Source organism: Coregonus lavaretus (genome assembly GCF_964263955.1).
Source record: "Coregonus lavaretus genome assembly, chromosome: 7".
NCBI classification, from domain to species: Eukaryota; Metazoa; Chordata; class Actinopteri; order Salmoniformes; family Salmonidae; genus Coregonus; species Coregonus lavaretus.
This window is the reverse complement of record NC_139994.1, coordinates 16,858,304-16,881,697: the sequence shown is the minus strand read 5'-3', so window position 1 is coordinate 16,881,697 and position 23,394 is coordinate 16,858,304. Positions and strand designations below refer to the sequence as shown.

General features: G+C 43.2%; 2 protein-coding genes and 1 pseudogene across 5 annotated transcripts in view; 1 reads left to right on the top strand and 2 right to left on the bottom strand.

Moving 5' to 3' along the window:
• sdhaf3 (succinate dehydrogenase complex assembly factor 3) overlaps positions 1-4,822 on the bottom strand; it is a 30,901-nt gene extending 26,079 nt beyond the window's left edge. Inside the window, exons 1-2 of one of the 2 annotated variants that reach the window (XM_084165416.1) lie at positions 4,775-4,822; positions 3,673-3,860 (exon numbers count right to left, since the gene is read on the bottom strand). In XM_084165416.1, the coding sequence (XP_084021542.1) occupies positions 3,673-3,860; positions 4,775-4,817 (231 nt within the window). In that variant the 5' untranslated portion in view covers positions 4,818-4,822. Of the gene's footprint in view, positions 1-3,672; positions 3,861-4,139; positions 4,247-4,774 lie in introns of those variants that run through there. The other variant, XM_084165417.1, reaches the window with a different exon arrangement.
• A 29-nt stretch (positions 4,823-4,851) lies between these two features.
• Positions 4,852-18,093, top strand: LOC311132781 (glycoprotein-N-acetylgalactosamine 3-beta-galactosyltransferase 1-like). 2 transcript variants are annotated; one of them, XM_084166102.1, is made up of 4 exons: positions 4,852-5,013; positions 12,511-12,703; positions 13,442-14,106; positions 16,005-17,943. In XM_084166102.1, exons 2-4 carry the CDS (start codon positions 12,532-12,534, stop codon positions 16,179-16,181), a joined length of 1,014 nt encoding a protein of 337 aa, XP_084022228.1. In that variant the 5' UTR covers positions 4,852-5,013; positions 12,511-12,531; the 3' UTR covers positions 16,182-17,943. The 2 variants fall into 2 exon arrangements, with proteins under 2 accessions (XP_084022228.1, XP_084022229.1); XM_084166103.1 differs by lacking the exon at positions 12,511-12,703 and having other exon boundaries at positions 4,924-5,013; positions 16,005-18,093.
• LOC311131903 overlaps positions 17,390-23,394 on the bottom strand; it is a 32,278-nt pseudogene continuing 26,273 nt past the window's right edge. The window contains exons 22-24 of the transcript in view: positions 19,061-19,241; positions 18,342-18,644; positions 17,390-17,562 (exon numbers count right to left, since the gene is read on the bottom strand). The product of the transcript in view is annotated as an uncharacterized misc_RNA (transcript). The remainder of the gene's footprint in view (positions 17,563-18,341; positions 18,645-19,060; positions 19,242-23,394) is intronic.

Here is a 23,394-nt window from a genome sequence, read left to right as displayed (position 1 = left end):
CTGAAGGTACCACGTTCATTTGTACAAACAATAGTACGCAAGTATAAACACCATGGGACCACACAGCCGTCATACCGCTCAGGAAGGAGACGCATTCTGTCTCCTAGAGATGAACGTACTTTGGTGCGAAAAGTGCAAATCAATACCAGAACAACAGCAAAGGACCTTGTTAAGATGCTGGAGGAAACAGGTTCAAAAGTATTTATGTCCACAGTAAAACGAGTCCTATATCGACATAACCTGAAAGGCCGCTCATCAAGGAAGAAGCCACCGCTCCAAAACCGCCATAAAAAAGCCAGACTACGGTTTGCAACTGCACATGGGGACAAAGATCTTACATTTTGGAGAAATGTCCTCTGGTCTGATGAAACAAAAACAGAAGGTTATGCTCAAGGTCCTAACCATCGTTATGTTTGGAGGAAAAAGGGGGTGCTTGCAAGCCGAAGAACACCATCCCAACCGTGAAGCACGGGGGTGGCAGCATCATGCTGTGGGGTGCTTTGCTGCAGGAGGGACTGGTGCACTTCACAAAATAGATGGCATCATGAGGAAGGAAAATTATGTGGATTGATTGAAGCAACATCTCAAGACATCAGTCAGGATGTTAAAGCTTGGTCGCAAATGGGTCTTCCAAATGGACAATGACCCCAAGCATACTTCCAAAGTTGTGGCAAAATGGTTTAAGGACAACAAAGTCAAGGTATTGGAGTGGCCATCACAAAGCCCTGACCTCAATCCTATAGAAAATGTGTGGGCAGAACTGAAAAAGCGTGTGCGAGCAAGGAGGCTTACAAACCTGACTCAGTTACACCAGCTCTGTCAGGAGGAATGGGCCAAAATTCACCCAATTTATTGTGGGAAGCTTGTGGAAGGCAACCCAAAACATTTGACCCAAGTTAAACAATTTAAAGGCAATGCTACAAAATACTAATTGAGTGTATGTAAACTTCTGACCCACTGGGAATGTGATGAAAGAAATAAAAGCTCTCTACTATTATTCTGACATTTCACATTCTTCAAATAAAGTGGTGATCCTAACATTTACTAGGATTAAATGTCAGGAATTGTGAAAAACTGAGTTTAAATGTATTTGGTTAAGGTGTATGTAAACTTCCGACTTCAACTGTATGTATAACAATGCAAGGTTCATTTAACAATAAACTAAGACAAAATGTATTTTAAAATGTAAGCTGTGAATGCCTGAAATCTATTATCATGTTGTAGTTCACGAAGTTATGTTGCTATTGTGTGACTTGACAGCTAGCATGAAAAACCCATATTTTCAATTGGTAAGAAATAGTAATTAATGCCCATGAAATATGCTATCCTGTGCATATATCAGCACATTAATATTTTAATTGTACATAAAGTATGATCATTTATCTGAGAAGATACAAAAAATATCTGAAAAAAGTGTTTATCTGCAGCTTTGAAATTGGCCACTAGTGGGAATTTACACAATTGTTAATAACCTAATAATAAAACATCTGATTGGCTTAAAATAAAAAAATGGTTATGGATATAACAACCAGATGAATTGGTTGAAAAATTAAACAGCAGAATTGTTTTGTATTTTTCTATGACCCCAAAGATTGAAGTCGGCTTAATGGCTACGTGGGCTTAATTGATATGCTACATGTATTACAATACTGATGATAGATTACAGACAACTGTTACAGACCTATATCCATCCTGCCCTGCCTTTCGAAAGTTTTTGAAAGCCAAGTTAACAAACAGATCACCGACCATTTCGAATCCCACCGTACCTTCTCCGCTATGCAATCCGGTTTCCGAGCTGGTCATGGATGCACCTCAGCCACGCTCAAGGTCCTAAACGATATTATAACCGCGATTGATAATAGAGAGTACTGTGCAGCCGTCTTCATCGACCTGGCCAAGGCTTTCGACTCTGTCAACCACAGCATTCTTATTGGCAGACTAAATAGCCTTGGTTTCTCAAATGACTTCCTCGCCTGGTTCATCAACTACTTCTCAGATAGTGTTCAATGTGTCAAATCGGAGGGCCTGTTGTCTGGACCTATGGCAGTCTCTATGGGGGTGCCACAGGGTTCAATTCTTGGGTCGACTCTTTTCTCCGTGTATATCAATGATGTCGCTCTTTCTGCTGGTGACTCTCAGATCCACCTCTACGCAGACGACACCATTTTGTATACATCTGGCCCTTCATTGGACACTGTGTTAACAAACCTCCAAACGAGCTTCAATGCCATACAACACTCCTTCAGTAGCCTCCAACTGCTCTTAAACACTAGTAAAACTAAATGCATGCTCTTCAATCGAATGCTGCTGGCACCCGCCCACCCGACTAGAATCACTACTCTAGACGGGTCTGACCTAGAGTATGTGGACAACTACAAATACCTAGGTGTCTGGTTAGACTGTAAACTCTCCTTCCAGACTCACATTAAGAATCTCCAATCCAAAGTTAAATCTAGAATCGGCTTCCTATTTCGCAACAAAGCCTCCTTCACTCACGCTGCCAAACATGCCCTCGTAAAACTGACTATCCTACCGATCCTTGACTTCGGCGATGTCATTTACAAAATAGCCTCCAACACTCTACTCAGCAAATTGGATGTTGTCTATCACAGTGCCATCCGTTTTGTCACCAAAGCCCCATATACTACCCACCACTGTGACCTGTATGCTCTTGTTGGCTGGTCCTCACTACATATTCGTCGCCAAACCCACTGGCTCCAGGCCATCTATAAATCACTGCTAGGCAAATCCCTGCCTTATCTTAGCTCATTGGTCACCATAGCAACACCCACCCGTAGTATGCGCTCCAGCAGGTATATCTCACTGGTCATCTCCAAAGCCAACACCTCCTTTGGCCGCCATTCCTTCCAGTTCTCTGCTGCCAATGACTGGAACGAATTGCAAAAATCTCTGAAGCTGGAGACTCTTATCTCTCTCACTAACTTTAAGCATCAGTTGTCAGAGCACCTTACCGATCACTGCACCTGTACACAGCCCATCAGAAATTAGCCCACCCAACTACCTCATCCCCATATTGTTATTTATTTTGCTCATTTGCACCCCAGTATCTCTATTTGCACATCATCTCTTGCTCTTATCATTCCAGTGTTAATACTAATTGTAATTATTTTGCACTATAGCCTATTTATTGCCTTACCTCCATAACTTGCTACATTTGCACACAATGTATATATATTTTCTGTTGTATTTTTGACTTTATGTTGTGTTTTACCCCTTATGTAACTCTGTGTTGTTGTTTTTATCGCACTGCTTTGCTTTATCTTGGCCAGGTCGCAGTTGTAAATGAGAACTTGTTCTCAACTGGCTTACCTGGTTAAATAAAGGTTAAAAAATATATATAAAAAATAAAGGGTGTGCGGTGCTAAAATCTTGAATCAGAGGTTCAGAGATATTGTCTAGGCTCTGGAATTATGGTAAACACTGCCATCGTGCGGCGCGGGATTGAAACGGCACATGTTCTTCTATAATAAAGTGACCAACCACATTGGTTAAATCTCATGTCTCCCCAAAGACCCTCTATTCAAGGCTAGAACTAGCATGACCAGCATAAGTATAAGGACGTGCTTATCAATTTCATTTATTAGCTACACATTTATATGTATTGACCGTGCACTTGCAATGACAAGCAGTTCTGTAGTGTTGCCAACTTACCCCCCATTCCCTCATGAAGACAGTGACCTCCTCGGGCGCCGCCGTTTTGTTCCTTCTGAATTCATCTTTGACATACTGGTCTCCCAGCGCTCTCAAGTCAATGGGCAGGAACCGGTGCAACAGTAGAATCCTCTTGTACAAAGAGCAAACTCTTGATACATGGGAAGGATTCGCCATGAAGTTGTTGGCTAGAAGAACACGCAAAACAAATAAATCTAGTAAGATAGCTAACGTTAGCCAACTAACGTTACGTATTTAACGGTTAACTACTTGACTTTCCTTCAAAGACAACTTGGTGGCCGATTGTATGGTAGGTGAATGTTAACTAAGTTAGCTATATTAAGCTGTGATTGCTGGCTCGAGCTCACACCTTTCAGGTTTCAAGCTAAGCGTCGCGTTCACTACTATGTAAGGCAAGTCCTTTCGTGACAAATGTCGCATGACACATTCAGATAAAAAGCAAATACCTCTGTAGATGTGCAGCTTTGGCAAACTTAGTCACATTACAACAAGGATAGTTATTCAACACAACAGCGTGCCCTTGTTTATCCCGGAAGAATACTTTTCTTTGACTGTTCATAGATTTGGATGGGAAACCTCAAGATGACTATGTTTTCTTATAGTGCCCCTAGCGGTGAATGTGTCTTTGGATGTAAAGTTATTGACGTGAATTTCATCTAACGTTACAGTTATTGGAAATTACTTGCACCAAATGACAAATGCATTGCAGCACGAAGCAGTAGCTTAAACGACAAAAACCAAATCAGCCAGGGGATTCTCAATGTCCATCGTAACCTGAGACACAAGTATTATAAAGAGTGGTTATGAAAATGTTATAGAACTGTTATTTATAAAAACAGGACATTTTTATTTGAGCTCCGTCCCCCAAAATAAAGAGGAAAAATAAAGGCGACACTGGCTAAATCGATTTTGGTTTCCTAGCACATTATTGTGATTGCAGGTAAATGGATGAATGCACGATCCGTGTACCGTTCGTTCATTATCCGAACTTAAACAACAAAAACGGATAATAATTTGGATCCGTGGATATGATCATGCACAGACTGAAAATGTGTCAATTATAGCATACTAGTGTACATACATACTTGCAGTCCCATCATCAGATGTATCAGGCAAGGCAACATCCAGTCAAACTGCTTGGTAACATCCCCTGCATGCATATATAGGAGGTTCCTGATAAGCCATGAGTTCACCTGCCTATAAAACTCACTAACACCGCTATGTGCTCCTATTCTAGTCACTCTATACTTCTACTCTTTGGCTTTATCCACAATCAGAGGAGAATAGTACCAATCTTGTAAAACATTTTTGTGTGAACAGGTAAGCCCATTTTTCCCAGTAAAAATTACCAACGATAATATCAAAATATTTTAAGATACTGTAAAACTATGTAATACCTTGCTAAAACCAAGTATAGAGTTATTTGTTATAATTCATTGGTATTAGATTTAAAAGGTGATCGAATAGCTCCTGATTTGTAATGTCATTAATGCATTTCTTTTGAAGCAATGTTTTTAAAAAATGTACAAGTGAATAGGTTGGTTTACTTTTAAGTTTAAGTTTCCCACGTATCTCGTTAAAGTTTTGACCAATGAGGTAACTTGTTAAGTTGTGGCCTGAGTGCGCAGTGGTCTAAGGCACTGCATCGCAGTGCTAACTGTGCCACCAGAGATCCAGGTTCGAATCCAGGCTCTGTCGCAGCCGGCCGCGACCGGGAGACTCATGGGCGGCGCACAATTGGCCCAGCGTCGTCCAGGGTAGGGGAGGGAATGGCCGGCAGGGATGTAGCTCAGTTGATAGAGCATGGCGTTTGCAACGCCAGGGTTGTGGGTTCGATTCCCACGGGGGGCCAGTATAAAAAAAAACAACAACAAAAAAACATGTATTCACTAACTGTAAGTCGCTCCGGATAAGAGCGTCTGCTAAATGACTAAAATGGGAGAGTGGACTGGTTGCTGGGAAAGAAAAGAGAGGGGAAAGGTTGAAAGAAGGGAGGAGAGACGTTAGTGGGGTTGGTGAAGGAAAAAACGACCAAAGGAAACGATAAAGAGAGAACAAAACCATACCTACAGAGTTTTTTTTAAAGGAAATCCTGATTTTATTTCTATAAGAGAGTGTTTATTATTTCGTTAAGAAAGACCTAGTAGAGACTGAAGCTGCCGTCGCATTGTGGAGACATTCGACATCCTAGAGGTTAGCCTGTTCGGGTTTCCAACGGATGTCTGTTGCTGCTACCGAGTACTGGCTGCATTGATAGCTGTGTTCGCTGTGGATCTTGTGAGGACACCTGCACGGAACTACTATATTTTGCTGAGGCATTATCTACAAGTAGTGAGTAACTACAAATGTGGGGTGGACTTCGGGACTTCATGTATGTCGTCATTTTTTTATGAGCTCCAACGCGCGCCCAGGGTTTAAGCAAGCTTGCAAATAATTTGGACATGGGTTGTGGAAAAATCATTGGGGTTTATTATTTTTATTTCTTTTGATGTGATACATTGAACATTTGATTAATATAGATCTTGAACCTTATGTCTGTTGTATTGGTGGAGTCATTTACTGTTTCAGTTTCATTTAATGCATGGGAAAGCATATCCTTATAATAATAACCAAGTCTATAATCATTCTATCTGAAGTTAATACCCTATTTGTCATTCACCCTAGCAAGTTTACAATAGGGATTCTTATTGGAGATGTCCTTCTCACCTAATATCCCATGCTGTTCAGATATTCTAAATAAGGTAATATCGTGAGAGTCAAATTCGAGCCTGGTGAGAGGGTTACATTTTTGGGGGCTCGTCCGGGATCTTGGTTATTGTTGATGGGATATTTTTGACTCCCCATTTGACAATTTTGAATTGAAATTTTGGATTTTCTTCTGACATTGCTGTATAGGCATAAACCTACAACATGCATGTTGAAGAGATTGTTACCTGGTGTAGAGAGAAACAGCTAGCTACTAATAGTGCAGTTGTCCTTAGCAGTGTTACAGATGATGTGTCTGATGAGGTTCTGCTGGAAACGCTGACTTATGTTAAGGCTTTTGGTAAAATTAGACTGCGTGGTCGTTGTTCTTATTCAGCTGGTAAAAAGCAGTATGTTTTGGTAGAGATATCAAACAACCTTAACGAAATAGCTGTGCCAAGTGCTGTGCGAGAGTTGGGTCCCTGGCCTGTACATGTAGTTTCACAAGTCACATCTCCAGTTGAGAAAGAGGGTGAAGATTTCCAGGCAAAGCTATTATCCTTTCTGAGATATGAAGGGAAGACTGTGGCTGATGTTAAAGGCCTGGTAAGTCCCTCTGGTGCTGACCTCAACGCTGAACTGGTTACTGCCATAAGTTCACTGGTAGAAAAATGCAACAATGTGCCATCTGAGACTCAGAGTTACCATAAGCTACGTATGTTCTCAGGTGTGAAGCCCACTCCTAGTGGAGAGGAAGAGTATGACGCATGGGCTGAGCAAACCACCCATTTTCTAGAGGAATGGCAGTGCACCGACAATGTGAAAAAACAGAGAATAATAGAAAGTCTTAAAGGGCCTGCTGCTGACATTGTGAGGTTCTTTAGGACCGGAAACCCCCATGCTACAGCGATCAAATACATGAAGGCTCTAGAAACCGCATTCGGTACCACCGAAAGTGCACCTGATCTCATGGTAAGGTTTCCAGAGTGAAGGAGAGAAGCTTTCAGCTTACCTGTTGAGACTTGACAAATTGCTGCACAATGTATATCGAAAAGGAGGCATTGAGCTGTCAGAGATGAATCGCACACGCATTGGCCAAGTAGTGAGAGGTGCATCCTCACATGACATGGTTGCGCTTCGTATTCGCATGACCTATAAGCTGCGTGATCCACCAACCTTTACTGAGCTGCTGCAGGAAGTAAGGGAGGAGGAGGACATGATTCAAGACAGGAACACAACGAAGAGTGTTGTGAAGTCATCAGCTATTGCTCCTGTTGCTACAGTTTGAGAAGAAGCTAATACTGAGATAGAAGTGCTGAGAAAAGAGCTAAAAGGTTTGAAAATTGAAATGACACGTCTCATGTCTGCTTAAAAGCAAAAAGAAAAGGGTAAATCCATCACAAGAACAGACACAGGCCGACAGAAACCCTGGAGTGTTATGTTATAGATGTGGAGAAGATGGCCATTTCAAGAGAAACTGTGAAGGTGAAGAGAACTTGAGGAAAGTCAACACACGCCTGATCAACAGAGAAAATGAAGGTGAAGGTTTCCTTAGCACACTACAAGTTCATCCTGCTATCAAGGAGGCGCGGATACTATCAAATCCCAATGGGTGACACAGATAAAGAGAAGACTGCATTTATCTGTCCAGTTGGATTTTACCAATTTGAGAGGATGCCACAGGGTGTGTCCGGAGCACCTGCAACATTTCAACGTGTCATGGAACAGACAGTTGGAGACATGAATCTACTCGAAGTTCTTGTTTACCTTGACGACTTAATCGTGTTTGGAAGGACGCTGGAAGAACACGAGCAGAGGTTGCTCAAGGTGTTGGACCGCTTGAAAAGTGAAGGCCTAAAACTGTCCCTTGACAAGTGTTAGTTTTGCCGCACATCTGTCAACTATGTTGGACATATCATATCCCAGAATGGAGTGGCCACAGACCCATCAAAAAATTGAAGCTGTCACCACGTGGCCAAGGCCTGAAACTGTGACTGCTCTGCGTTCTTTCCTAGGATTCTGTGGATATTACAGGAGATTTGTGAAAGACTACTCTAAAGTGAGTTACCCCCTGAATCAGCTCTTATGTGGATATCTTCCCACAGGCAAGAAAGGGAGAAAGTCCAAGGAAGAGGTGAAAGCCTACCTCAACAACTCAGAACCATTTGGATCAAGGTGGAATGAAAAGTGTGAATTGGCAATCGAGACATTGAAGGAAAGCCTCACAAAAGCTCCTGTGTTGGCTTTTGCTGATCCTCAGTTGCCATACGTTCTACATGTAGATGCTAGCCGCGAAGGGTTAGGTGGAGTACTGTACCAAGATCAAGGTGAGGGTCTGCGTCCTGTGGCATTTGTGAGTCGAAGCCTGACCACTTCTGAACGCAACTACCCAGCTCACAAGTTAGAGTTTCTTGCGTTGAAGTGGGCCGTGGTTGATAAACTACATGATTACCTGTATGGGGTCAAGTTCGAGGTTAGAACAGACAACAACCCATTGACATATGTCCTCACGTCCGCAAAACTGGATGCCACTGGTCATCGTTGGCTGGCTGCGTTGTCTACCTATGACTTTAGTCTCAAGTACAGGCCAGGCAGGCAGAACATAGATGCTGATGCTTTATCTCGCCGCCCTCATCAGCAATATGCAGTGGAACAAGATTGGAGAGACATTCCTGCATCCGGTGTTAGATCCATGTGCCAGATGTCTAATGTTGTTAGAATAACTCCTGGATCATCTCATAGTAGAGTGATTGATCAGTTGGGAGCCTCTATGCATGCTGTGCCTCAAGCATACTGTAACCTGAGCATGCTGACGTCTAACATGCCCAGATTGAGCACTATGGAACTTTCTGCATCGCAATAAGAAGATCCTTGCTTAGGAGAGATGTGGGTTTCTCTTAATAAACATGATATCACCAGGGTGACCAAGACAAAACATCCACTCATCTCTTTGCTCCTGAGAGAGTGGGATAAGCTAAAGATGGAAGATGGAGTTATGTACAGGATCACACATCCGCCAAACAAGACTCGTCGTGCTCAGTTACTTCTTCCAGAGAAGTTCAGAACTATGGTTCTCACGTCACTGCACGATGACTCAGGTCATTTAGGATTTGACAAGACAAATGGACTTGTCAGAGACCGGTTCTACTGGCCACGCATGAAGATGGAAGTAGAGGAGTACTGTAAGTCCTGTGCTCGCTGTGTACAGAGGAAAACACTTCCAAAGATAGTTACTCCGCTTGGTCATATGCAAAGTGATGGACCTATGGACCTTGTGTGTATGGATTTCCTGTCCATTGAGCCTGACTCCAGTAACACAGCGAATGTTCTTGTCATTACGGATCATTACACAAGATACGCTCAAGCTTTTCCTACGAAGGATCAGAAAGCATCCACGGTCGCCAAGGTATTGTGGGAGAGGTACTTCATCCATTATGGTCTGCCCAAGAGGATGCATAGTGATCAAGGTAGAGATTTTGAAAGTCGACTCATCCATGAGCTACTGAATATGCTTGGAGTGGAGAAGTCAAGGACAACACCATATCATCCTCAGGGAGATCCGCAACCCGAGAGATTCAACCGAACCTTGTTGAACATGCTTGGAACTCTTGATCCTACACGAAAGAACAAATGGAGTCAGTATGTTGGGCATCTAGTGCACTCGTATAACTGTAGTCGGAATGAAGCGACTGGCTATTCGCCATATTTTTTGATGTTTGGACGTGAAGCTAGATTGCCTGTTGATATTTGTTTTGGAGTCTCGAGTGATAGCTCTTCAGAGAGAACTTACCTCAAGTATGTATCTGATATGAAGAAACAGTTACAAGCTACTTACAAACTTGCTGAGAGCACTGCTGGAAAGCAAAACCAAGAAAACAAACAGCGATATGATAAGAAGATCCGCTACACGCAACTTATGCCTGGAGACAGAGTCCTCATACGGAATCTAGGACTGCAAGGAAAACATAAGCTGGCAGATCGCTTGGCCTCTACGCCATATGTGGTGGAAAGTCAGATGTCAAACTTACCTGTGTTTCGTTTGAAGCCTGAAATTGGAGATGGACCCATTAAGATTCTTCATCGAAATCACCTGCTACCACTGGGGCAGAAAGTGCGCATAGAACCTGTGGTTAACATAGAACCAACACCTGGTAGAAGGACCCTGCAAAGAAGGAGGAAGAGAAAGGGACATGAAAAGTTGCCTGGAAACTGTACTCCTCGGAATGATGAGAAAGTTGAAGAGGTTGAGAATCCAGAAGATGAGAAGGATTTTGACTCAGAAGATGAGGACATCGGAGTATGGTATGAAGTGCCAAATACAAACTGTATAAGCCGAGAAGTGGAAGAGAGGTCAGAACCATTTAGCTTGGACTTAGACATAGTTTGGAATCAAATGACAGGGGAACCTGAAAGAGCAGACCAAGTTCTGGAAGTAAAAGAGTCCAGTCAAGAAGCTGAGGTCGCAACTGGAGTTGAAGCAGATGATAATGAGGCATCTAACTCAGTTGAAGAGATTACAGAAGAGGAACGAGAAGTTCCGGGAGAAGTGGAAACTTCGGAGGAAATGGAAGGACCAGGGATAAGAAGATCTCAGAGAGTAAAGAAAGCACCTGTATTACTTACCTATGATAAACCTGGAGTTCCAAGTATAGCCCCAGTTGTCAGATATTGTTCCACATTGTACAAGTGGATTGGATAAGGGAAACACAAATGTATCTCATTTTCAATTATCTAACAAGTTTTGTCTCAGCTGTAGGTTGTAGTTAAGAGTTGACACATTTACTTGTCATTACATTTCACTTATGTTTACAAGTCATGAGGACATGCCTATTTTGGTGGGGGGAGAGTGTAATACCTTGCTAAAACCAAGTATAGAGTTTATTTGTTATAATTCATTGGTATTAGATTTAAAAGGTGATCGAATAGCTCCTGATTTGTAATGTCATTAATGCATTTCTTTTGAAGCAATGTTTAAAAAAAATGTACAAGTGAATAGGTTGGTTTACTTTTAAGTTTAAGTTTCCCACGTATCTCGTTAAAGTTTTGACCAATGAGGTAACTTGTTAAGTTGTGGCCAATGGGAGAGTGGACTGGTTGCTGGGAAAGAAAAGAGAGGGGAAAGGTTGAAAGAAGGGAGGAGAGACGTTAGTGGGGTTGGTGAAGGAAAAAACGACCAAAGGAAACGATAAAGAGAGAACAAAACCATACCTACAGAGTTTTTTAAAGGGAAATCCTGATTTTATTTCTATAAGAGAGTGTTTATTGTTTCGTTAAGAAAGACCTAGTAGAGACTGAAGCTGCCGTCGCATTGTGGAGACATTCGACATCCTAGAGGTTAGGAACCTGTTCGGGTTTCCAACGGATGTCTGTTGCTGTTACCGAGTACTGGCTGCATTGATAGCTGTGTTCGCTGTGGATCTTGTGAGGACACCTGCACGGAACTACTATATTTTGCTGAGGCATTATCTACAAGTAGTGAGTAACTACAAATGTGGGGTGGACTTCGGGACTTCATGTATGTCGTCATTTTTTTATGAGCTCCAACGCGCGCCCAGGGTTTAAGCAAGCTTGCAAATAATTTGGACATGGGTTGTGGAAAAATCATTGGGGTTTATTATTTTTATTTCTTTTGATGTGATACATTGAACATTTGATTAATATAGATCTTGAACCTTATGTCTGTTGTATTGGTGGAGTCATTTACTGTTTCAGTTTCATTTAATGCATGGGAAAGCATATCCTTATAATAATAACCAAGTCTATAATCATTCTATCTGAAGTTAATACCCTATTTGTCATTCACCCTAGCAAGTTTACAATAGGGATTCTTATTGGAGATGTCCTTCTCACCTAATATCCCATGCTGTTCAGATATTCTAAATAAGGTAATATCGTGAGAGTCAAATTCGAGCCTGGTGAGAGGGTTACAACTAAAATGTTCCAAAATATGTTATTGTAACTTTAACAATTACTTTGATTGATAGTCATTATTACAATCCTTAATTTTAAATGATAGCACAATCAACTTCAGTTGTATACAGCATATTTGCAAATTATTTTTTGACAGGGTGGAAGTAACAAGTGTTTGTTCACCTGCCCTAACTTACTTATTCCTTTTTGTATCACTCACAGGGTTTGGTCTGAAAGAGGGGAATGATGACCACTCTTTCACATGTACCCTTTGTGTCTGGGCTGTGTATAGGATTTCTGTCTATTCAATACTTTGTTTACTCAGACCACAGCACTGCAAAACCAGCTGTTTTCTCACTGGGTAACTCCAGTGGAGTTCATTATGACAAAAGGGTTCCAAGACACATACACTCAGGTAATTTACTTCTGAATATCTATTCACTGCATTTTATTTGTGGCTTTCTTAATCCCAATATTGTAATAACATGTTATTCATCAAAAACGAATGTAATGTAAACAAATGAGTTTTGAGGTTTTCTCCACTTGCTATGACAATGTAAGGTCTAAGTCTAAGTAGAAAGCTTTTTTTTTGTGTGTGAGAGAGAATCTTCAAACATCTGTGATTCCTGAAAGAATTGTGGTTCCAAGAGGCCAGTGGATTAGAGCACAGTGCTGGGAACACTACTGTTAGGGGTTTGATTCCCGCATAGGCCACATGCAGATGTTTCAATGTCACAACCAAATACTTTGGATAATAGCATCTGCTAAATCAGAGTTTCCCAAACTCGGTCCTGGCCCCCCCACAAAAGAACGTGGGTGCACGTTTTTGTTTTTGTGATGAATGTGATAGAAGGAGTCAGGCGCAGGAGGGTAAATCACCGAATACAGAGTTTATTCCGTCATACACAGTTGCGCTGGATAGCGACAACAAAAGACAGGCACAGGGGAACAATCTACCCCGGCAATACAAGGTACGGGTAGCTCCAACAAAATACAGGCACAGGGGAATAATCCACCCCGGCAATACAAAGGTACGAGTAGCTCCAACAAAAATACAGGGGGGGGGGGGGGGGGGGGGGGGTTGGTGCAGGATTGAGTTCCTGTGCTAAATGACAACACTTTTTATTCATTATCTTTAAATGATCTCTTTCAGATGAGGACAGGAGTGTTGCAGCCAACCTGTCCCAAAATGTACGACTACTATGTTGGATCATGACTGGGCCTAAGAACCTGGAGTCCAGAACCAAACACATCCGGGCCACCTGGGCCAAACGATGCAACAAAATCCTCTACATGAGCTCAGTGGAGACAGAATTCCCCACGGTGGGGCTCAACGTAACCGAGGGAAGAGACCAGCTCTACTGGAAGACCATCAGAGCCTTCCAGCACATCTACCAAAACCACCGCAACGAGTACGACTGGGTCCTCAAAGCCGATGATGACACGTTCATGGTCATCGAGAACCTCCGATACACATTGTCCAAACAGGACCCGGAGAAGCCTGTATACTTTGGGCGAAGGTTCCGCCCGTTCGTCCACCAGGGTTACATGAGTGGTGGAGCCGGCTATGTCCTCAGTAAAGAAGCCGTCAGAAGATTCATCGAGGGATTCAACACTGGGAAATGTTCCCACATCTCCACCATAGAAGACATGGCTCTGGGGAAGTGTATGGAGACAATGGGTGTGGAGCCGGGGGACTCTAGAGATGTGAAGGGAAGGCAGACGTTTCATCCCTACCCACCACGCAACTACCTCATCAAAGAGCCACCCAGAAAACGGCCCTGGTATCTCTTATACGACCACTACAAACCCAGAGAGGTAAGCATAGCCTAACCCTAATGAAGTGGTCACTTACATCAAGTACAGTTGAAGTTGGAAGTTTACATACACTAAGTTGACTGTGCCTTAAACAGCTTGGAAAATTCCAGAAAATGATGTAATGGCTTTAGAAGCTTCTGATAGGCTAATTGACATAATTTGAGTCAATTGGAGGTGTAGCTGTGGATGTATTTCAAGGCCTACCTTCAAATTCAGTGCCTCTTTACTTGACATCATGGGAAAATCAAAAGAAATCAGCCAAGACCTCAGAAAAAGAATTGTAGACCTCCACAAGTCTGGTTCATCCGTGGGAGCAATTTCCAAATGCCTGAAGGTACCACGTTCATCTGTACAAACAATAGTATGCAAGTATAAACACCATGGGACCATGCAGCCGTCATACTGCTCAGGAAGGAGACGTGTTCTGTCTCCTAGAGATGAACGTACTTTGGTACGAAAAGGGCAAATCAATCCCAGAACAACAGCAAAGGACATTGTGAAGATGTTGGAGGAAACAGGTACAAAAGTATCTATATCCACAGTAAAACGAGTCCTATATCGACATAACCTGAAAGGCCACTCAGCAAGGAAGAAGCCACCGCTCAAAAACCGCCATAAAAAAGCCAGACTACGGTTTGCAACTGCACATGGGGACAAAGATCGTACTTTTTGGAGAAATGTCCTCTGGTCTGATGAAACAAAAATAGAACTGTTTGGCCATAATGACCATTGTTATGTTTGGAGGAAAAAGGGGGTAACTTGCAATCCGAAGAACACCATCCCAACCGTAAAGCATGGGGGTGGCAGCATCATGCTGTGGGGGTGCTTTGCTGCAGGAGGGACTGGTGCACTTCACAAAATAGATGGCATCATGAGGAAGGAAAATGATATGGATATATTGAAGCAACATCTCAAGACATCAGTCAGGAAGTTAAAGCTTGGTCGCAAATGGGTCTCCAAATGGACAATGACCCAAGCATACTTCCAAAGTTGTGGCAAAATGGCTTAAGGACAACAAAGTGAAGGTATTGGAGTGGCCATCACAAAGCCCTGACCTCAATTCTATAGAAAATGTGTGGACAGAACTGAAAAAGCGTGTGCAAGCAAGGAGGCCTACAAACCTGACTCAGTTACACCAACTCTGTCAGGAGGAATGGGCCAAAATTCACCCAAATTATTGTGGGAAGCTTGTGGAAGGCTACCCGAAACGTTGGACCCAAGTTAAACAATTTAAACGCAATGCTACCAAATACTAATTGAGTGTATGTAAACTTCTGACCCACTGGGAATGTGATTAAAGAAATAAAAGCTGAAATAAATAATTCTCTCTACTATTATTCTGACATTTCACATTCTTAAAATAAAGTGATGATCCTAACTGACCTAAGACAGGGAATTATTACTAGGATTAAATATCAGGAATTGTGAAAAACTGAGTTTAAATGTATTTGGCTAAGGTGTATGTAAACCTCCGACTTCAACTGTATGCTCATACATACGATTCAATTATATTATATTTTCAGCTCTGTGTGTGGGTGTAATGCTCTCTCAATCATGTGTAATGTATTGTGAGAGATGTCATAGATGCTTTGAGTTTGGCATTCAGTGATTTTTGATTATGGCTCATGACTAGCTAAAGTAAATATTTACTCATGGCTTTGTACTTATTATAAGTAAGTAGCCAAGCTTGTGCGAGCCGGAAAGGCTCATAAGACAAGAGCCCATATCTTGTTTTCTGTAGCGTGAGGCAGCTTGATGTACAAGTACACCACCTGGTTTCTAGTCTATCGCTGGGCCTCATATAAACACTTGTATAATGTTTTATACAGGCTTAATACAGCATTTGATATACTACCTAAACTACTATTAATATACTTAATCGTTCTTCTTTCCCCCAGGGCCCAGAATGTTGTTCAGATCACGCCGTATCATTTCACTACATCTACTCTGTAGAGATGTACACCCTGGAATACCTCACCTATCATCTACGGCCCTATGGATACAAGTACAGGTACAACCCTGATGCTGCAGCAGCTGAAATTGAGAGTAACCCCACCACACCTGTCTCTGCTTAACACAGAGATATCACAGAACGACTACTGCGCTGAAATAAAGCACTTATTACTGTGTCATGTTTAAATGCCGGAAACAACAGCCTGCAATGAGACTGGGGAAATGGAACCACTCTCAAATTCATCGACTTGGTAGATTTAAACATATTTTGAAGCTATACATTGTTTGTTTACATAGACATCAAATACATGTACAATAGAGTAATATAGTTTTTTGTGACAGTGGGAGACAATTGTACTAAGCTCATAAGGCATTTGCTATTTATTGTATATAATTAATCAAATTTGCATTGACAAGCAACGAATCTTCCAGACGTTGCCTTTAACTGTAGGTTTGCACTATCGACCACAACTGGTCATCGTATCCGCAGTTTATGTCCTTTGTCTGTACACATGATATTTATTATGATTCGGGCATTCTATATTTTGGGGATATTTTTATTCAAACAAACAGCTAAGTTCATTCTGTTGTTTGCGTTTCACATTTCCTTCTTTGCTTTTGTTGTACAATGTAAAAGATATAGATATTTTACAGTCAAGTGTTCATTTCTTAAAAACATATTACAGTAAAACAAAGGTTAACATGATATTTTGTTAAAATTAAAATAGAAGTATGTACTTAATGTGTTCTACAGATTTCTGGAGGTCTAGCGCAATATTAAATTCAGATTGTTAGCTAAAGATGAAACTGAGATAAATCTTGACTAAGTTCAGTACACAACATAGATAGATCATTTTATGTCATGAGACTCCTGACCTGTGAGAATCTGTTTTTGGTTTGGAAGTTATTAAGGTGTCTTTTAATGGACAATTATTTTAAGCAACACAATGAGTAAAAACAAGGTTGTGTGAAAATATTAAAAAATATAAACAAGTTGAACATTTGTACAGTACAGGGGGTGGTTCACAGACTACATAAAGAACACAGTAGAGAAATGAAGAGAGCATACAGGTCGTCCCTGGAGCGTCAGTGTAGCAGTGCTGTCGTTCGCCTGAGCTTTGGTCAAACTGTAACTGATAGAGAGGCTGTGTCCCGATTCTCCACACTTATCCCAAAGTATGCATTTACACACTCCCCATCCTTGGGAGAATTAGGATGCAGCCATAGATAGATAGGAGACAATGTCCTCAGTGCATCCCTCTGGCATCATCGGGAAATGTGCAGGCTTTGCACACGGCCATTCTCTCTTTAAACAAAGCACAACTGTCTATTACGTGCGGACGCAGGTGCTCCTGCACCTGGCCTCCAACTCAAACTGATTTTCGTTGCCCTGACAACCTCCGTACCAGAACTGGGCACAGGCGTTGGCTTCCGGGTCGTAGTACCACCTGACCACATACTGACGACATGGCCCAGGGTCCAACGGCTGTCTGCAACCCACCACTGGAACAGACAAGAGGTTTTTTTTAAGACTTTATAAAGGCTTCTACATCATTATAACAAGTTATAAAGCATTACACTTGTTTTATAAATGCTTATATTATAGGACTTTATATTTACACCTCAACTACCTCAACTAGCCGGTGCCTCCGCACATTGACTCTGCAACGGTACCCCCCTGTATATATAGCCTCCCTACTGTCACTTTATTTTACTTCTGCTCTTTTTTTTCTCAACACTTTTTTTTGTTGTTGTTTTATTTTTACTTTTTTTTTTGTTTAAAATAAATGCACTGTTGGTTAAGGGCTGTAAGTAAGCATTTCACTGTAATGTCTGCACCTGTTGTATTCGGCGCATGTGACCAATAAAATTTGATTTGATTTGATTTGATTTAACACACAGACTAACAGAGAGACAAATGGTTAATACCGTCTGTTTGTTAAAAATGTGACAATTGGTTTTGTAACATTATGACATACCCTGAACAAGGAAACAGATCTGAGTCTACCATATAAAAAACTTTTATAGTGGGTGTATGGTGTATGCAAATGTATGAAGAAATCCATGTTCAAATAAGACGACTTCGCTTGTTAACACACACAAAAACAAACAATACACGTTTGACATGAGAAACAGTTTCAGGGTGGTGTTACCAAGAGATAAGGAGTAATAAGGAAATGAAATGAAAAATATGTCACAATTAATTGTTTTCACAGTTTGAGATGTAACCTACAGTACATAATATAATTTCTCAAATGGTGAATTAAAAAAACGAGACTCACCTGGTACAAAGATTTCTGTCAGTGGGGGTGGAGGTGGCTGTGTCCGGGGAGGAGGAAGCTGGGTGGTCTTGGGGACGTACATCCAGTTGGTGGGTGTCTGGGGTCCCACCATAGAGATAACAGGGGGTTGCTGCTTCTCCCCTCGGCCCCCTGATGCTACTGTCATGATGTCTGGAAGTTTGTTCAGGGGTACCTTGAAGAACTACGTCACCTTGCCAGTGTCGATTTCATTCTCGTCAAAGCCGGGGGACGCTGGGGCCATGAGGAGGGAGGGCTCTCAGTCTCAAATATTAGTGGCCTAGGCTGGAGAGGGAGAAATACACATGGGAAGAAATACAAAGTGACTATGCATTCCAGAGATAGTGATCGCTGCAACAGTCATGCTAACATATTTGATGGTATTTATTGCAGGTTTGTTGAATGCAGTATATGGTGTGTGGTTAGAGGGTAACATAGTTATGTGGTTTGTTAAGAGCCTTACTCAGTTCTTTAGACTACAGCTTTACATAGTTTATTGAATATATAGTTTATTAGAGCATAATTCATAGTTGATTAGACTGTAGTTTGCATATTGGTATGATAATGTGCAATGTCTACTTATATGTGGTTTTGTCCATGGCTTGTAATGTCTATTTTCATATGGTTTTGTCCATTTGTTCAATCCTAAGTGTCTTCGTAAGTTCATCCCGTAAATTCATCCTAAAAGTGTTTTCTCTTACTCTTCTGTAATCGTCCTCAAAGTTGGTTAATGCCGCCCCTGTCTGGGACCTCTCTGTAAACCTCAGGGGTCAGTATGGGTACAGGTGAGGGGGCGACGAGTCCAGGGGCGGGTGGCCCGAGGGAGTTGGGGATGAAGAATGTTCCATCGTCGTGCTCACAGATCCGGCTCAGCAGCTTACTCTCCAGGGATGTGCCAAGACACACAGTTTAACAAAGACAGCACAGGCGTTGGCTCAGGGTTCCAACGGCTGTCTACACCCCACCACTGGAACAGACAAGAGGTTTTTTAAAGACTTTATAAAGGCTTCTACATCCTTATAACAAGTTATAAAGCATTACACTTGTTTTATAAATGCTTATATTATAGGACTTTATATTTTAACACACAGACTAACAGAGAGACAAATGGTTAATACCGTCTGTTTGTTGAAAATGTTACAACTGGTTTTGTAACATTATGACATACCCTGAACAAGGAAACAGATCTGAGTCTACCATAGAAAAAACATTTATAGTGGGTGTATGGTGTATGCAAATGCATGAAGAAATCCATGTTCTCACGCCCTGGCTCTGGGACTCTGTTATGTTGAGCCAGGGTGTGTTGTTTCTAGGTGTTTTGTGTGCTAGGTTTATTATCTAGTTCATTTGTTTCTATGTTGGCCGGTGTGGTTCTCAATCAGAGGCAACGTGAATCAGCTGTTGCTTGTTGTCTCTGATTGGGAACCATACTTAGGCAGCCTGTTTTCCACAGTGTGTTGTGGGATCGTGTTCCGTGTATGGTTTGTGTCTGTTACTAAGGACTTCACGTATCGTTTTGTTGTTTTGTTCGTTCGTGGTGAATTATTAAATAAGTATGTTCACTCATCACGCTGCGCATTGGTCTACTGCCTCCAACGATCGTGACAGAAGATCCCACCATAACTGGACCAAGCAGCGTGTCCAGGAGCCAACGCCAGAGAGGGCTCTAAAGGATATCAGCCTCGACTGGGTCAAGCCGCGGGAGGAGGAGAGAGGCTGGACTTGGGAGCAGAGGAGCGAGAGTCTGGCGAGAGCCATGGAGGCCTGGCCCACAGGGAGGAGAGACGCCCAGAACATTTTTAGGGGGGGGCTCACGCCGTGGACGACGGGGCAGCAGGAGGCCGGGATAGAGTGGTTCAGCGGGTTGGCAAAGGAGGCCGCCAGGTTACGGGAGTCACTGGTCACCAGGGGGAAGGAGAAGGTAGAGGCACGGCGAGAGATACTGGGGTGTGTTGCAAGTCCGGTCCGGCCCGTTCCTGATCCCCGCGTAGGGCCAGTGGTGTGTGTCCCCAGTCCGGTCGGGCCCGTTCCTGATCCCTGCATAGGGCCAGTGGTGTGTGTCCCCAGTACGGTCCGGCTTGTTCCTGTCCCTCGCACCAAGCCTGTGGTGCTCGTCGTCAGCCCGGTTCGGACCGTCCCTGCTCCCCGCACCAAGCCCATGGTGCGCGTCGCCAGCCCGGTCCGGCCTGTTCCTGCTCCCCGCACCAAGCCAATGTGCGCGTCGCCAGCCCGGCCCGGCCCGTTCCTGCTCCCCGCACCAAGCCTGTGGTGCGCATAGTCAGCCCGGCCCGGCCCGTTCCTGCTCCCCGCACCAAGCCTGTGGTGCACATCGTCAGCCCGGTCCGGCCCGTTCCTGCTCCCCGCACCAAGCCTGTGGTGCGCTTCGTCAGTCCGGCACAGCCCGTGCCTGGGTCACCGGTGCCTGGTCAGGTACCGGTCAGCTGCTACACATCGGAGCCTAAGCAATCCGCTCCACCGATGTCCAGTCCAGCTCCAGCCAGCGGGGCCAGACCGGACCAGGGGCGCTACGGAGGGTGGTGGTCAAGCCCGGAGCCGGAACCGCCTCCGAGGAGGAATGCCCACCCGACCCTTCCCTGTTCGGTTTATGTTTGGCGCGGTCGCAGTCCGCGCCTTTGGGGGGGGGGGGGTACTGTCACGCCCTGGCTCTGGGACTCTGTTATGTTGAGCCAGGGTGTGTTGTTTCTAGGTGTTTTGTTTGCTAGGTTTATTATCTAGTTCATTTGTTTCTATGTTGGCCGGTGTGGTTCTCAATCAGAGGCAACGTGAATCAGCTGTTGCTTGTTGTCTCTGATTGGGACCATACTTAGGCAGCCTGTTTTCCACAGTGTGTTGTGGGATCTTGTTCCGTGTATGGTTTGTGTCTGTTACTAAGGACTTCACGTATCGTTTTGTTGTTTTGTTCGTTCGTGGTGAATTATTAAATAAGTATGTTCACTCATCACGCTGCGCATTGGTCTACTGCCTCCAACGATCGTGACACATGTACAAATAAGACGACTTCGCTTGTTAACACACACAAAAACAAACAATACACGTTTGACATGAGAAACAGTTTCAGGGTGGTGTTACCAAGAGATAAGGAGTAATAAGGAAATGAAATGAAAAATATGTCACAATTAATTGTTTTCACAGTTTGAGATGTAACCTACAGTACATAATATAATTTCTCAAATGGTGAATTAAAAAAACGAGACTCACCTGGTACAAAGATTTCTGTCAGTGGGGGTGGAGGTGGCTGTGTCCGGGGAGGAGGAAGCTGGGTGGTCTTGGGGACGTACATCCAGTTGGTGGGTGTCTGGGGTCCCACCATAGAGATAACAGGGGGTTGCTGCTTCTCCCCTCGGCCCCCTGATGCTACTGTCATGATGTCTGGAAGTTTGTTCAGGGGTACCTTGAAGAACTACGTCACCTTGCCAGTGTCGATTTCATTCTCGTCAAAGCCGGGGGACGCTGGGGCCATGAGGAGGGAGGGCTCTCAGTCTCAAATATTAGTGGCCTAGGCTGGAGAGGGAGAAATACACATGGGAAGAAATACAAAGTGACTATGCATTCCAGAGATAGTGATCGCTGCAACAGTCATGCTAACATATTTGATGGTATTTATTGCAGGTTTGTTGAATGCAGTATATGGTGTGTGGTTAGAGGGTAACATAGTTATGTGGTTTGTTAAGAGCCTTACTCAGTTCTTTAGACTACAGCTTTACATAGTTTATTGAATATATAGTTTATTAGAGCATAATTCATAGTTGATTAGACTGTAGTTTGCATATTGGTATGATAATGTGCAATGTCTACTTATATGTGGTTTTGTCCATGGCTTGTAATGTCTATTTTCATATGGTTTTGTCCATTTGTTCAATCCTAAGTGTCTTCGTAAGTTCATCCCGTAAATTCATCCTAAAAGTGTTTTCTCTTACTCTTCTGTAATCGTCCTCAAAGTTGGTTAATGCCGCCCCTGTCTGGGACCTCTCTGTAAACCTCAGGGGTCAGTATGGGTACAGGTGAGGGGGCGACGAGTCCAGGGGCGGGTGGCCCGAGGGAGTTGGGGATGAAGAATGTTCCATCGTCGTGCTCACAGATCCGGCTCAGCAGCTTACTCTCCAGGGATGTGCCAAGACACACAGTTTAACAAAGACAGCACAGGCGTTGGCTCAGGGTTCCAACGGCTGTCTACACCCCACCATTGGAACAGACAAGAGGTTTTTAAAAGACTTTATAAAGGCTTCTACATCCTTATAACAAGTTATAAAGCATTACACTTGTTTTATAAATGCTTATATTATAGGACTTTATATTTTAACACACAGACTAACAGAGAGACAAATGGTTAATACCGTCTGTTTGTTGAAAATGTTACAACTGGTTTTGTAACATTATGACATACCCTGAACAAGGAAACAGATCTGAGTCTACCATAGAAAAAACATTTATAGTGGGTGTATGGTGTATGCAAATGTATGAAGAAATCCATGTTGTCACGCCCTGGCTCTGGGACTCTGTTATGTTGAGCCAGGGTGTGTTGTTTCTAGGTGTTTTGTGTGCTAGGTTTATTATCTAGTTCATTTGTTTCTATGTTGGCCGGTGTGGTTCTCAATCAGAGGCAACGTGAATCAGCTGTTGCTTGTTGTCTCTGATTGGGAACCATACTTAGGCAGCCTGTTTTCCACAGTGTGTTGTGGGATCGTGTTCCGTGTATGGTTTGTGTCTGTTACTAAGGACTTCACGTATCGTTTTGTTGTTTTGTTCGTTCGTGGTGAATTATTAAATAAGTATGTTCACTCATCACGCTGCGCATTGGTCTACTGCCTCCAACGATCGTGACAGAAGATCCCACCATAACTGGACCAAGCAGCGTGTCCAGGAGCCAACGCCAGAGAGGGCTCTAAAGGATATCAGCCTCGACTGGGTCAAGCCGCGGGAGGAGGAGAGAGGCTGGACTTGGGAGCAGAGGAGCGAGAGTCTGGCGAGAGCCATGGAGGCCTGGCCCACAGGGAGGAGAGACGCCCAGAACATT